Raw genomic sequence first — 15,639 nt, 5'->3', positions numbered from 1 at the left:
ATGATCCTTTAGAATTAGATGATCTTGTTGAAGCTTCTTCACATCTCTCTCCTATTTATCACATGCACTGTCAATAAGACATCGTCTGCAAGAGGGACATACTGGAACTCTGATTGGCAAAGTGAGAAAATTGGTTATTGCTGCCAGAACCCCTAAAATGATTCCATCTTGAAGAGACGTGCTGGAAAAGGGGCAATTGTCGATTAAGCCACTCAGTGGGGCAACACTTATTTAACGATTGAGAGATTGCTTGCGATGAAACCCTTTCTTGTAGACATGGCAAACCCTCAGATAGCACTATATGAAAGTCAATGGACACAGGTGGCTCAATTGAAGAAATTGCTTCACCACCCATTTACTGTGACTAAAAAATTACAAGCTGATGATTTAACTCTTGGCATTTTCATAAAGGAGTGAAAGAACTTGCTGTTTTGCCTGTCCCAAGGAGGAGGTTTAATTGCAGATGGCATTGCTGGTTCAATTAAATGGAGAAAAACACTGCAATTAGAAAAAAAAATCTTCTAGAAGCTGAGTATGGGGACTCAAGTCATCGTATATTGCTGGATGATCAACAGCTTACTAAAGGAAAAGACGCTCTGACAGACGTAGCGGATAGGAAGAGTGGGTTACAAAACTGCCAAGAGCAAGAGGCCTTGGATCCTGCCAGTGCTACTGCTGCCGTATCTTCAGCCTCATCAAATGAGGAGTTTAATTTTGAAAAGTATTTGGATGACATGGAGAAGGCAAAGTGTTGCCGCAGGGAAAAAGATCCAGATGACAGTTACACCTTGACGTGGTTTCTGGGCACAAGTAAATTTGCCACCTTTATTTGCTAAGTAACTCATATTTTTCAAAAAAAAAATTTCTTGGAAGCAATGCAGATTCATATTCCAATGTTCATCTATATACTTGCTTTTTCTCCTTACCTTTACTTGACTGCAACTACTATTTTGGATAATGTTGATGATTATGGCTTACACCCAATGAAAACCCAAAAGTCATTATCTCAGAAAATTAGAATAATTACCACAAAACACCTGCAAAGGCTTCCTAAACATTTAACATGGGCCCTTATGGGGAAGACTGCTGACTTGACAGATGTTCAGAAGACAGTCATTGAAACACCCCACAAGGAAGGTAAGCCACAAAAGGTCAGTGCTAAAGATGTTGGCTGTATCCCTGTATGCTGTATCCAAGCATATTAATGGAAAGTTGAGTGGAAGGAAAAAGTGTGGTAGGAAAAGGTGCACAAGCAACAGGGATAACCACAGCTTTGATGGGATTGTTAAGAAAAGGCCAAACAAAAATTTCGGAGAGATTCACAAGGAGTGAACTGCTGGTGGAGTCAGTGCTTCAAGAGCCACCACACACAGATGTATCCAGGACATGGGCTACAACTGTCGCATTCCTTGTGTCAAGCCACTCATGACCAATAGACAACACCAGAAGTATCTGACCCGGGCGAAGGAGAAAAAGAACTGGACTATTGCTTAGTGGTTCAAGGTGTTGTTTTCAGATGAAAGTAAATTTTGGAAATCAAGGTCCCAGAGTGTGGTAATCCAAGCAGCTTGAGGTCTAGTGTGAAGTTTCCACAATCAGTTATGGTTTGGGGAGCCATGTCATCTGGCGGTGTAGGTCCACTGTGTTTTATCAAGACCAAAGTCAGTGCAGCTGTCTACCAGAAAATTTTAGAGCACTTCATGCTTCCCTCTGCCGACAAGCTTTTTGGAGATTTCATTTTCCAGCAGGACTTGGCACCTATCCACACTGCCAAAAGTACCAATACCTGGTTTAAAAACCACAGTATCTTTGTGCTTCATTGGCCAGCAAATTCGCCTGACCTAAACCCCATAAAAAAAATCTATAGGGTATTTTCAAGAACAAGATGAGACACACCAGACCCAACAATGCAGAGGAGCTAAAGTCTGCTATCAAAGCAACCTGGGCTTCCATAACAGCTCAGCAGTGCCACAGGCTAATCACATCCATGCTACGCCACATTGATGCAGTAATTCAAAAGGAGCCCCGACCAAGCATTGAGTGCATTTACTGTACAGACCTTGCACCAACATTTCTGAGTTTAAAATCATTTTTTCAGTTGGCCTTGTATAGTATTCTAATTTTCTGAGATAATGACTTTCAGGTTTTCGTTGGCTGTAAGTCATAATCATCAACATCAACAGAAATAAACACTTGGAATAGATCACTCTGTGTGTAATGACTCTATATAATATATGTGTTTCCTTTTTGTATTGAATTACTGAAATAAATTAACTTTTTGATGATATTCTAATTTATTGAGATGCACCTGTATGTACTGCAGGATGAGCTGTGTATAGAGGAAGTGAAATGAGTGATATACTGCAGGATGGCACTATTAGAGAGCATGTGAAGAGCAATGTATGTGTAGAATGTGACTGTGTATAGAGGAAATAAAATTATTAATATAGTACTGGATGGGACTCTATATAGACAGGCTGTAAAGAGCGATATACAGCAGGATGGGGCTGTGTATAGAGAGGCTGCGAGGAGCGATGTACTGCAGTATGGGACTTTATAATAGAGAGCCTTTGAGGAATGATATACTGCAGGATGGGGCTGTGAATAGAGAGACTGTGAGGAGCAATGTACTCCAGAATGGGAATCTATAATAGAGAGGCTTTGAGGAGTGTTATACTGCAGGATTGGGCTGTGTATAGAAAGGCTGTGAGGAGTAATATACTGCAGGATGGGGCTGTGTGTAGAGAAGCCGTGAGGAGTGATATACTGCAGGATGGGACTCTATAATAGAGAGGCTGGGAGGAGCAATATACTGCAGGATGGGACTCTATAATAGAGAGGCTGTGAGGAGTGATATACTGCAGGATCGGGCTGTGTATAGAGAGGCTGTGAGGAGCGATATACTGCAGGAACAAGCTATGTATAGAGGGGCTGTGAGGAGCGATATACTGCAGGATGGGGCTGTGTATAGAGAGGCTGTGAGGAGCGATATACTGCAGGATCGGGCTGTGTATAGAGAGGCTGTGAGGAGTGATATACTGCAGGATTGGGCTGTGTATAGAGAGGCTGTGAGGAGTGATATACTGCAGGATTGGGCTGTGTATAGAGAGGCTTTGAGGAGTGATATACTGCAGGATCGGGCTGTGTATAGAGAGGCTGTGAGGAGCGATATACTGCAGGATCGGGCTATGTATAGAGAGGCTGTGAGGAGCGATATACTGCAAGATCGGGCTGTGTATAGAGAGGCTGTGAGGAGCGATATACTACAAGATCGGGCTGTGTATAGAGAGGCTGTGAGGAGTGATATACTGCAGGATTGGGCTGTGTATAGAGAGGCTGTGAGGAGTGATATACTGCAGGATTGGGCTGTGTATAGAGAGGCTGTGAGGAGTGATATACTGCAGGATCGGGCTGTGTATAGAGAGGCTGTGAGGAGCGATATACTGCAGGATGGGGCTGTGTATAGAGAGGCTGTGAGGAGCGATATACTGCAGGATGGGGCTGTTTATAGAGAGGCTGTGAGGAGCGATGTACTGCAGGAAGGGGCTGTGTATAGAGAGGCTGTGAGGAGCGATGTACTGCAGGATCGGGCTGTGTATAGAGAGGCTGTGAGGAGCGATATACTGCAGGATCGGGCTGTGTATAGAGAGGCTGTGAGGAGTGATATACTGCAGGATTGGGCTGTGTATAGAGAGACTGTGAGGAGCGATATACTGCAGGATGGGGCTGTGTATAGAGAGGCTGTGAGGAGTGATGTACTGCAGGATGGGGCTGTGTATAGAGAGGCTGTGAGGAGCGATGTACTGCAGGATCGGGCTGTGTATAGAGAGGCTGTGAGGAGCGATGTACTGCAGGAAGGGGCTGTGTATAGAGAGGCTGTGGGGAGCGATGTACTGCAGGAAGGGGCTGTGTATAGAGAGGCTGTGAGGAGCGATGTACTTCAGGAAGGGGCTGTGTATCGGGGATCTAGGAGGAGTGGTATACTGCAGATCAGGCCTGCATATACAGTGGCTGAGAGGAATAGAGCGGTTACATGGATGAATAGTGACATTTGCAGTTTCCATTACTGATCTGTCAGCAGCAGGCAGCAAACACAGTTCTGCTTTGTAATGCCAAGTTCCTGGTGGAAGCTGCAGGAGAGTGAGCTCTGCTGTGATGTACACCTCACTGCTGCAGTGCTGATATAATGGCAGAAGACATATCATAGGTCAGGGAGAGAACCACCGTACAGGGCACAGAAGCACCCGGTGACGAGAGCTCAGAGAGGTGGGGCTAGGCAGGAGCATAGCGAGGGGGAGGGGTCTGAGGAGACGCAAGTGCCGCTGGGAAATGTAGTTTTAGCAGTAGAAGAATGCGATCCCACTCAGCTATGTGAACCTTCATGTACATAGGGGCAGGTAGAGGTGACAATACGTCTGCACAGTAACACTAGGCATACATTGTGTGTGCTTTGTGTAATATGCAGCGTGTGAGCGGCCCTGACACAGCTGACGCCGCCCGTACAGACACAGCCACTTACTACAAGTAACAACTCATCCTCAGCCAAACAAGGCAGAGATTACGTCAGCGCTGTGGGAGCCAATCACAACGGCTCTCTGCACCCTGAGCCCCTCCTCTCCCGAAGGCGGTGGCGGTGAACACCTCTACCCGAGCAATATGTCCTGACGTCGGCTCCTCTCGCGAGAGTATGCAGATGAGCGTCGCGGGCGCGCGTTGTGTGTGCACAGCCGGTCGGGGCCTGCAGACGTCTGTGTGTCAGTGAGCCGAGTTGGGTGTGGGCCCCGGACTCGGCGGAGAAGCGGGGGCTGCGGTGTACGGCGGCCTCGGAGAGCGCCCTCTGCTCTGAGAGCTCGCAGCAGAGTAGAGGAAGACAGCGGCAGGAAGGGAAGGACCCGGGGCTGGGAGGGGGAGGGAATGAAGATGGCGGACGCTAAACAGAAGAGGAACGAGCAGCTCAAACGCTGGATCGGCTCAGAGACAGACCTGGAGCCGCACGTCATCAAGCGGAAGAAGACCAAGGTGAAGTTCGACGATGGCGCCGTGTTCCTGGCTGCCTGCTCCAGCGGCGACAGCGACGAGGTGCTCAAGTTACTGGACCGGGGGGCTGACATCAACTACGCCAATGTGGACGGGCTCACGGCTCTGCACCAGGTACGGCCCGACAACAGCCGCCCACTGGGCCCCGAGCTGTGCCATCCAGGCCAGGGGTACTGTGCGATCCAGAGCCCCGGGGGGCAGGCCAGGGGTACTGTGCCATCCTGGGGGGCAAGCCAGGGGTACTGTGCCATCCTGGGGGCAAGCCAGGGGTACTGTGCCATCCCGGGGGCAGGCCAGGGGTACTGTGCCATCCCGGGGGCAGGCCGGGGTTACTGTGCCATCCTGGGGGCAGGCCGGGGTTACTGTGCCATCCCGGGGGCAGGCCGGGGTTACTGTGCCATCCCGGGGGCAGGCCGGGGTTACTGTGCCATCCCGGGGGCAGGCCGGGGTTACTGTGCCATCCCGGGGGCAGGCCGGGGTTACTGTGCCATCCCGGGGGCAGGCTGGGGTTACTGTGCCACCCCGGGGGCAGGCCGGGGTTACTGTGCGATCCAGAGCCCCGGGGGGCAGGCCGGGGTTACTGTGCCATCCCGGGGGCAGGCCGGGGTTACTGTGCCATCCCGGGGGCAGGCCGGGGTTACTGTGCCATCCCGGGGGCAGGCCGGGGTTACTGTGCCATCCCGGGGGCAGGCCGGGGTTACTGTGCCATCCCGGGGGGCAGGCCGGGGTTACTGTGCCATCCCGGGGGCAGGCTGGGGGTACTGTGCCATCCCGGGGGCAGGCTGGGGGTACTGTGCCATCCCGGGGGCAGGCTGGGGGTACTGTGCCATCCCGGGGGCAGGCTGGGGGTACTGTGCCATCCCGGGGGCAGGCCGGGGTTACTGTGCCATCCCGGGGGCAGGCCGGGGTTACTGTGCCATCCCGGGGGCAGGCCGGGGTTACTGTGCCATCCCCGGGGGCAGGCCGGGGTTACTGTGCCATCCCGGGGGGCAGGCCGGGGTTACTGTGCCATCCCGGGGGCAGGCTGGGGGTACTGTGCCATCCCGGGGGCAGGCTGGGGGTACTGTGCCATCCCGGGGGCAGGCTGGGGGTACTGTGCCATCCCGGGGGCAGGCTGGGGGTACTGTGCCATCCCGGGGGCAGGCTGGGGGTACTGTGCCATCCCGGGGGCAGGCCGGGGGTACTGTGCCATCCCGGGGGCAGGCCGGGGGTACTGTGCCATCCCGGGGGCAGGCCGGGGGTACTGTGCCATCCCGGGGGCAGGCCGGGGGTACTGTGCCATCCCGGGGGCAGGCCGGGGGTACTGTGCCATCCCGGGGGCAGGCCGGGGGTACTGTGCCATCCCGGGGGCAGGCCGGGGGTACTGTGCCATCCCGGGGGCAGGCCGGGGGTACTGTGCCATCCCGGGGGCAGGCCGGGGGTACTGTGCCATCCCGGGGGCAGGCCGGGGGTACTGTGCCATCCCGGGGGCAGGCCGGGGGTACTGTGCCATCCCGGGGGCACTGTGGCATCATATAGAGGTGACTCAATATATCATACTGTGCCCTAAGAAACCTGCTGGCAGGCCAGGGTTTTTTTTTCACCTCTACTTGGGGGGTAGGCCAGGGTTACTGTGCCATCTTTTCATGCAGGGCAGGCTATCATACAGTGCCATCCTTAGACCTGGGGGCAGGCCAGGGGTACTGTTCCATCCTGAGACATGGGAAGCAGGCCAGGGTTACTGTGCCATCCCTTCCTGGGGGGCCGCTTATCATATTGTGCCATCCTGACATCTGGGGGGTATGTCAGGGTTACTGTACCACCTCTACATCTACCTGGGGGGCACGCCAGGGTTACTGTGATACATCTACCTGGGGGGCACGCCAGGGTTACTGGGATACATCTACCTGGGGGGCACGCCAGGGTTACTGGGATACATCTACCTGGGGGGCACGCCAGGGTTACTGGGATACATCTACCTGGGGGGCACGCCAGGGTTACTGGGATACATCTACCTGGGGGGCACGCCAGGGTTACTGGGATACATCTACCTGGGGGGCACGCCAGGGTTACTGGGATACATCTACCTGGGGGGCACGCCAGGGTTACTGGGATACATCTACCTGGGGGGCACGCCAGGGTTACTGGGATACATCTACCTGGGGGGCACGCCAGGGTTACTGGGATACATCTACCTGGGGGGCACGCCAGGGTTACTGGGATACATCTACCTGGGGGGCACGCCAGGGTTACTGGGATACATCTACCTGGGGGGCACGCCAGGGTTACTGGGATACATCTACCTGGGGGGCACGCCAGGGTTACTGGGATACATCTACCTGGGGGGCACGCCAGGGTAAGGCCGGCTTCAGATTAGCGGTATTCTGCAGCAATGCCGGATCCGTCAGAAATATGGTATAGTTCAATACAGTTAAATGGAATCGCGGCAAGATCAGGTCATATGCGGCTGCATGTGACCATGTGACCTTATCTTGCCGCGATTCCACTGTATTGAACTGTACTGCATTTCGGGAGAATACTGCAAATGTGAAGCCGGCCTTACTGTGCCACCTCTACATCTACCTGGGGGGCAGGCCAGTGCTACTGTGCCAGCTCTTTATCTACGAGGACAGTATGTAAGGGTTACCGTGCCACCTCTACATCTATCTGGGGGGGAGGCCAGGGTTACTGTGCCACCTGTACCTGGGGGGGGGGGGGCAGGCCAGGGTCACTGTGCCACCTCTACCTGGAAAGGGGGGGGGGACAGGCCAGGGTCACTGTGCCACCTCTACCTGGAAGGGGGGGGGACAGGCCAGGGTCACTGTGCCACCTCTACCTGGAAGGGGGGGGGGGGGGGACAGGCCAGGGTTACTGTGCCACCTCTACCTGGAAGGGGGGGGACAGGCCAGGGTTACTGTGCCACCTCTACCTGGAAGGGGGGGGGGGGGACAGGCCAGGGTCACACCGCCACCTCTACCTGGAAGGGGGGGGGGACAGGCCAGGGTCACTGTGCCACCTCTACCTGGAAGGGGGGGGGGGACAGGCCAGGGTCACTGTGCCACCTCTACCTGGAAGGGGGGGGGGGGGGGACAGGCCAGGGTCACTGTGCCACCTCTACCTGGGAGGGTGGGGGGGGACAGGCCAGGGTCACTGTGCCACCTCTACCTGGGAGGGTGGGGGGGGGACAGGCCAGGGTCACTGTGCCACCTCTACCTGGGAGGGTGGGGGGGGACAGGCCAGGGTCACTGTGCCACCTCTACCTGGGAGGGTGGGGGGGGACAGGCCAGGGTCACTGTGCCACCTCTACCTGGGAGGGTGGGGGGGGACAGGCCAGGGTCACTGTGCCACCTCTACCTGGGAGGGGGGGGGGGGACAGGCCAGGGTCACTGTGCCACCTCTACCTGGGAGGGGGGGGGGGAGACAGGCCAGGGTCACTGTGCCACCTCTACCTGGGGAGGGGGGGGGACAGGTCAGGGTCACTGTGCCACCTCTACCTGGGGAGGGGGGGGGGGACAGGTCAGGGTCACTGTGCCACCTCTACCTGGGGAGGGGGGGGGACAGGTCAGGGTCACTGTGCCACCTCTACCTGGGGAGGGGGGGGGGACAGGTCAGGGTCACTGTGCCACCTCTACCTGGGGAGGGGGGGGGGACAGGTCAGGGTCACTGTGCCACCTCTACCTGGGAGGGGGGGAGACAGGCCAGGGTCACTGTGCCACCTCTACCTGGGGAGGGGGGGGGCAGGCCAAGGTCACTGTGCCATCTCTCCCTATGTCACCATTCTGTATGTGGTTAGTCACTGTGCCTAGGTCACCTGCTGTCTCACAGTGGTAGTCAATGACCCAATTGTCACCATGCTACACATCTTTCCACTGCTCTTGTCCCCAGTGTGATCTCAACTTGTAACATCCCCCGTCATGATTGTAAAAAAATCATTCTAAGGCCGCGCTCACATCAGCGGTATTTTGCCGCAAGACCGGATCCGTCAGAAGTGCATTTCAGCTCCATTAATTTCCTATGGAATTGTGGCAAGATTCGGTCACATTTGGTGCATGTGACCGCATCCCGCCGCGACTCTATTGGAGGTGAATTGAGCTGAAACGCATTTGTACCAGCTCCGGCCCTGCGGCAAAATACGGCTGATGTGAGGTCTTGTGCCTAATGCTTAATGATGGGTGGGCTTTGCTAATCACGATCTAGTATTCTTAAGCTCTGGGGTACAATACAGAAGAGGGGCAGTGACCCCCGGAGGGTGCGGCTGACACGTTATGTGCTGCTTTCCTTTCCCATTGCAGTGTAGCCGTATACTCAGTAGGAGAGAGGTCTGTGGGCACATTCTCTGATATTCCACTATATATGAATACAATCTGCTTCTCAGGATCGCACCTAATGTTCCTTCACATCCATGGAGAGTAGGAACGTTAGGTCTGTCCAGTTATGTTACTGGGAAGGCATCAGCACCACGGTGTTCATCATCAAGCTCTCCCATGGCTGTGAATGGCAGACCTTCCTAGCAATGTGTAGTGACCCTATATAATCAGGGTTATTGCGGACAGCCAGCAGCTTCCAGAAAAGGACGACATGGTCACAAGTAAATGACAGACAATATCCTTAATGGAAGCAGTGTGCTCCTAACTTGCAGGATTTGTGAATGTAGGACTTCAGTGCCATGGTACCTGTGGTGCCTTCTTATGGGGTCACATCACAATAGGAGAATCGGTTGTGATTGTGTGGTGGTAGGCTGTCCTGATGAGCCACCGATGCCTGCCAGACGCTGGTAAAGGGCTGATGGCTGGGCTTCCTCTGTACCAGGGCTTTGTGTATGCGTGTGGCGTCAGATTGGAATCCCTGTGTTGGCCAAATAAGGGCAGGTTAGCAATGGGAGATAATGTAGGGGCTCGGGTTGCAGCACAGCTCCCTGTACAGCTGCTCAGCCAGGACTGGGCTCCAAACATTAGGAATCCCACATTTCAGTCAAGGTCAATCTAGAGTTTACTGTGCATCTAAATGTGGAGCACATAGCAGCATGGCTGTCAGCTCTGCTCGCACTGGAGGATGGGGTCTACAGATGGACCCTCTCTCCAGCTTCTGCTATGTTAGCTGGGAAATGATGAATAAACACCACCTTAGACGGCCCACTGTGCTGGATTATAGCACAAGCTAATAGCCTCACTATCTCCTATATGATCATGCATTTTTTTTATGTCACTGTATCATATGTATCCTGTTTTTTTTTCCCTCCTGATTCCTGAGATATGGGCTTTTATTATTTCATTGCTTATGTTTATGGTCTTTACGAAGGATTATGGCTCACAGGATTCCTTGGGACTGTCTTTAATATGCTCTATACACCCTTGATAAAAATTAGTACTAATTAGAAGGGCCGTTATTGCTGGAACCATATGGCGGGTTTAAGGAAAAAAAAAAAGAAAACCTGCAATACTCAATGGAATTAAGGGTACTTTCACACTTGCGTTCAGCGCAGTCTGTCACTATGGAGAATAGCGCAGTCCGTTAACACACTGCGCTATTCTCCATAGACTTGTATGGACGACGCACTGTAACGCAAGTGTCAGCATTGCATCAGCTGGACGACACACCGTCGTTATTTTGACGCTGCGTCGGGCGGAAGGAACGCAGCATGTAAGGTTTTTTTTTTGAGCGGCGGAAACCTTTATTTTTCACTGCGCATGCTTTTTAATTTTTTTTAATCACAAACTTTATTTTGTTTTTCGGTGGCCAAACGTTCAGCTGAGCGCCCGGCCGCCGGCATGTGAGAGCGCTCAGCCGAGCGCCCAGCCGCCGGGTGATCAGCTGATCGTTCACAATAGTTTGCTGCCGGTAAAACTAAAGACAAAAAAAAAGAAAAGAAAAAAAAAAGCTTTCCGTTTTGTACGATCCCAGAAAAGGGCGGGACTTGTCATTTGCAGGCTGCAGCCAATGAGTGGACATTGCTTTGATGCAATAGTAAATACCTGCAGAAATTGCAGAAGCTGCCACCTTGTGCACCATTCTCCATCACAGACGTATTTGCTGACGTATGCTGTAACAGGACGATGTGTTCTCTCGTTGCTTTCTTGCTAATATCCTGAATCTACTCTTAAAGAAGTCTCCATCTTCTCAGCAGGGCACTTCCATGGTCATACTCGGCATAAGGAGAGGGGTATGCGGAGTTCAGACAGCTGCCGCTAGGTTGATGGCTGCTCAGGAATGACGTGACAGCTCCAGCTTCTTGTCTTCAGATGCTGTCACTTGGTTGCCATGGCAGCCCGTAGCTGAGGATTTATCCAGCCCAACTCTACAGAAAGTTTTCTAAAAATGGATGCTGTAGCTTGATACTGCGGGGAATCTGTCAGTGTCGGGTCCTGCTGCCATGAGTGGGAATGATTGGGTAGTAACGCCATTCTCTGATGTGTGACCATAGAGCAGTGTTTCTCAACTCCAGTCCTCAAGACCCACCAACAGATCATGTTTTCAGGTTTTCCTTAATGTTAGACAGGGAATAATTCCATCACCTGTGCAACATTAAGGAAATCCTGAAAACCTGATTGAGGAAAACCTGAAAACATGATCTGTTGGTGGGTCTTGAGGACTGGAGTTGAGAAACACTGCCATAGAGGATACACTGTGCTTGTATCCCTGGGTGGAGATGTTGGGAGGATAACTAATCCCACCAGTGATTTCTGTCCGCCATCTATCCGATCTGTGGCTGTGCCTACTTCTTACTGTAGTTGCTTTTAAGGAACTATTGAAAAATGTTTTTTTGTTGCAGAAAATACTGGTGTAAATTACTTTCTTGTGCTGAGCATCAAATGTCATCACTATACAATACTGTATACACGTACATATATCCCTCTACAGGTGATTAATGTTGTGGAAATAGAATTTTTGGTAAAGGTTAAAACGTTCTGTATCTTGGAATGTATTTTATTTTCTTCATAACACGACACTGAAACTATTTTCCCAGCATGCTTGCTGTCAGTGAATAGAAATGTGTCTTGTGGCTCCAAACGTGTGTGACATGCATTGTTTTTTTTGTGTGTGTACCATGCACCCTATCGCACAGCTTGTCTCTGCTGGTAGCTGTAATGTCATGCGCTTTTGAGTATTCCAGGCTCAGATGACATTTTTACAGTCTGATCATTTGAGTCAAGCCAATGAGGCACACGACTGCAGCAAAAGGCATACTTGGTCACATGACTGGCCATTGATAATGGAGGGGAATGCTGACATTATATACAGTACACAGTCACGATCACCATAGTGACTGCAGGAATCTCTCTCGACCCTGGGATACCCCTTTAACATTTTGCAGGGCTTTCAGTTTTGAAACTCTGAAGAGTCTTCTGTACCATCCAAACCAGGCAATTCTACTCGTATCACACTAAGCAGGCTGGGTAAGGGCATGTGCAGGACCGAGCTCTTCTGATTTCACTATAAACATGCATGATCAGTTTGACTTGGTGTGCTTGTTTATTTCAGTATGTCATCATCAGAAAATGTATTAGAGCAGACATTAAAATCCAGTGTGCTAAATCCATGAGGTGAGGTCATGAGTCAGCCCTGACTACTTCAGTCTCGTGTATGATCAGCCTGACACGTAAAGAGAATGTCATACTGTCAAATGCTATCTACAGGTGCCTGAAAGATTAATATATGATTTTGAAGGAAAAGATCCAGCATTAAGTATGTATTCTTTAAGATCTCTGCTCACTATACTCACCTGCAGGGTGGTCTGGTCCGATGGGTGTCACTGCTCAGTCCGGTTCCGCCTCCATCTTGTGTGATTGTCATCCTTCTGCCCAGTCCCTTGTGCATGACACGTCCTGCGTCATTCACAGAGGCCTCCATTGCTCTGCTGAGGGCAGAACAAAGTACTGTAATGTGCAGGTATGAGGAAAGGTCAAAACCATCCACGCATGCGCACCACAGTACCCAGGGCTGTGGAGTCGGTAAGCCAAACCTTCGACTCCGACTCCTCAAATTCTCTTGCACCGACTCCGACTCCGGCTCCGACTCCGACTCCTACATATATTGCTTATAGTTAGGTGAAAAATTTATTGTAGTACATGAATATGTGTATGTGAACATCAGACATTTAATAATTTTTATGATACAATAATCAAGATATTTGGATAGAACATAAAATATATTTATTGGAATACAACTTTAGAACACAAAAAACTGTAATAAATTGTAAATATGTAATACACTATGTAATATACAGTAGATTACATATATATCTTGTGTGTGTATATACACTGTATATATATATATATATATATTTTACATATTTACAATTTATTAGTTTTTTGTGTTCTAAAGTTGTATTCCAATAAATATTTTATGTTCTATCCAAATATCTTGATTATTGTATCATAAAAACAATTAAATGTCTGATGTTCACATTGTACTACAATAAATTTTTCACTTAAATATAAGCATTATACTAAATGTTATTATTTAGTAAAATATTCAGCACATTCTGCATTGCACTTCTGTCCCCAATTTATTATATATTTTAGGAGTCGGAGTCGGTGCATTTTATACCGACTCCGACTCCACCAAAATGAGCTCCAACTCCGACTCCACGACTCCGACTCCGACTCCACAGCCCTGACAGTACCGTTGTAATAAATATATATATATATGTATGTGTATATATATGTATGTATGTGTGTATATATATGTATGTATGTGTATATATATGTATGTATGTGTGTGTATATATATGTATGTATGTGTATATATATATGTATGTGTATATATATATGTATGTGTATATATATATATGTATGTGTATATATATGTATGTGTATATATATGTATGTGTATATATATGTATGTGTATATATATGTATGTGTATATATATGTATGTGTATATATATGTATGTGTATATATGTATGTATGTGTATCTATATGTATGTATGTGTATATATATGTATGTATGTGTATGTATATGTATGTATATGTATGTATGTGTATGTATATGTATCTATATGTATGTATGTGTATGTATCTATATGTATGTATGTGTATGTATGTGTATGTATATGTATCTATATGTATGTATATGTATCTATATGTATGTATGTGTGTATGTGTGTGTGTATGTATGTGTGTATGTGTATGTATATGTGTATGTATGTGTATGTATATGTGTATGTATGTATGTGTGTGTGTGTATGTGTGTATGTATATGTATGTGTGTATGTATATGTATGTATATATAATGTGTATATGTATGTATATATAATGTGTATATGTATATGTGCATGTATATATAATGTGTATATGTATATGTGCGTGTATATATAATGTGTATATGTATATGTGCGTGTATATATATATGTGTATGTATGTATATATATGTGTATATATGTATATGTCACTGGTGGTGGCTGCAGCTCATAGGGTAAAACTTGGTTCCCTTTGAAAGGGTTGGCTTTATTACAACAGATGTGTTGAGGATATGATTTTGTGGCACTTCCTATTATTTAGACATGACAGGTTAGTATCCTCACAGACTGCACAACTATCCTGTCCATAAAGTTGGCGCTAATGATTGAGCATGTGACCAGATCCGACCATCGGCCTTCTCCAGTTCAAAAACACCTCACCTGGGAAAGGCTGCTTTCACACATCCGGTTTGTGCAGAGCGGCACAATCCGGCTCAAAAACATGCAACGGATACGGCGAAAAAAACTGATCCGTCGCATAAGTTTTTCCATGCGGCCCGTCCGGTTTTTGACGAGATGCGGCTTGATACTGAGCATGCGCAGTACAAAAAAACGCATCCGGCGTCCATATGCTTGCATTGTGAATTGCGCTGTATCCGTCGCGATGCGTTTTTTTTTGCCGCACAAAAAAACGTGCCAGGCAACGTTCCATCCGGCCGCCGCATGGGCTAAATATGCCACATCCGGCAAGAACCGGACGCAACGCAAGGCCATGCGGCACAATACGGCGCTAATGCAAGTCTATGTGGGGAAAAAACGCAACCGGTGGCAAAAAAAACCAACTTGTTTTTTCTGCAGAGCCGCACGTATTGTGCTGCACGGCAAAAACTGGATGTGTGAAAGCAGCCAAAGCTGCTTTTCTATTGGACGAGGCTGATGGCCAGATCTGGTCACATGCTGCTCCATTAGCGGTGACTTTGTGGACTGGATAGTTGTGCAGTAACAAGTCCAGGAGAAGAGCCTGTTATAGCTGTATATTAGAAAGTGTACAGAAGATCATGCTCCAACACATCTGATAAAGGGGCTAACTCCACAACGGATTCTGTAGTCAGTAATGCAGAGGCTATAGCAGGCAAACAGCACCACATTTTTAATGAAACCCAATGAATGGAAGTACGTGGACTACATTTAGTACAACACATCTCTCCTGTATCTCCCTGGGTCTGTGGCCTGCACTGGATTTGCTTATGGCATGAATGACTTGCTAAGATTGCCAACAACTGCACCCTTCCAGGGAATGAGGCACCAAACATGGCTGTTATCTTTTATACTGACCCTTTCCTTCTCTTTTTATCAGATCATGAAAAGTTAACTGCTGTCTGAGATATCTAGTGTATGGTGTTTAGTGGTATCCTGGCCCTCTGAATACATAGTGGCCATACACA

The 15,639-nt window shown here is 49.5% G+C and overlaps 1 protein-coding gene across 3 annotated transcripts in view; it reads left to right on the top strand.

Annotated features, from left to right (window-relative positions):
• The first annotated feature begins 4,692 nt into the window (after positions 1 to 4,692).
• PPP1R12A (protein phosphatase 1 regulatory subunit 12A) overlaps positions 4,693 to 15,639 on the top strand; it is a 234,743-nt gene continuing 223,796 nt past the window's right edge. Inside the window, exon 1 of one of the 3 annotated variants that reach the window (XM_075344941.1) lies at positions 4,693 to 5,151. In XM_075344941.1, coding sequence (XP_075201056.1) covers positions 4,915 to 5,151 — 237 coding nt within the window. In that variant the 5' untranslated portion in view covers positions 4,693 to 4,914. The remainder of the gene's footprint in view (positions 5,152 to 15,639) is intronic. The other 2 variants (XM_075344939.1, XM_075344940.1) reach the window with 2 other exon arrangements.

This window comes from Anomaloglossus baeobatrachus, chromosome 4 (genome assembly GCF_048569485.1).
Source record: "Anomaloglossus baeobatrachus isolate aAnoBae1 chromosome 4, aAnoBae1.hap1, whole genome shotgun sequence".
In the NCBI taxonomy this organism is placed as follows: Eukaryota; Metazoa; Chordata; class Amphibia; order Anura; family Aromobatidae; genus Anomaloglossus; species Anomaloglossus baeobatrachus.
This window is presented reverse-complemented; position numbering and strand designations above follow the sequence as displayed.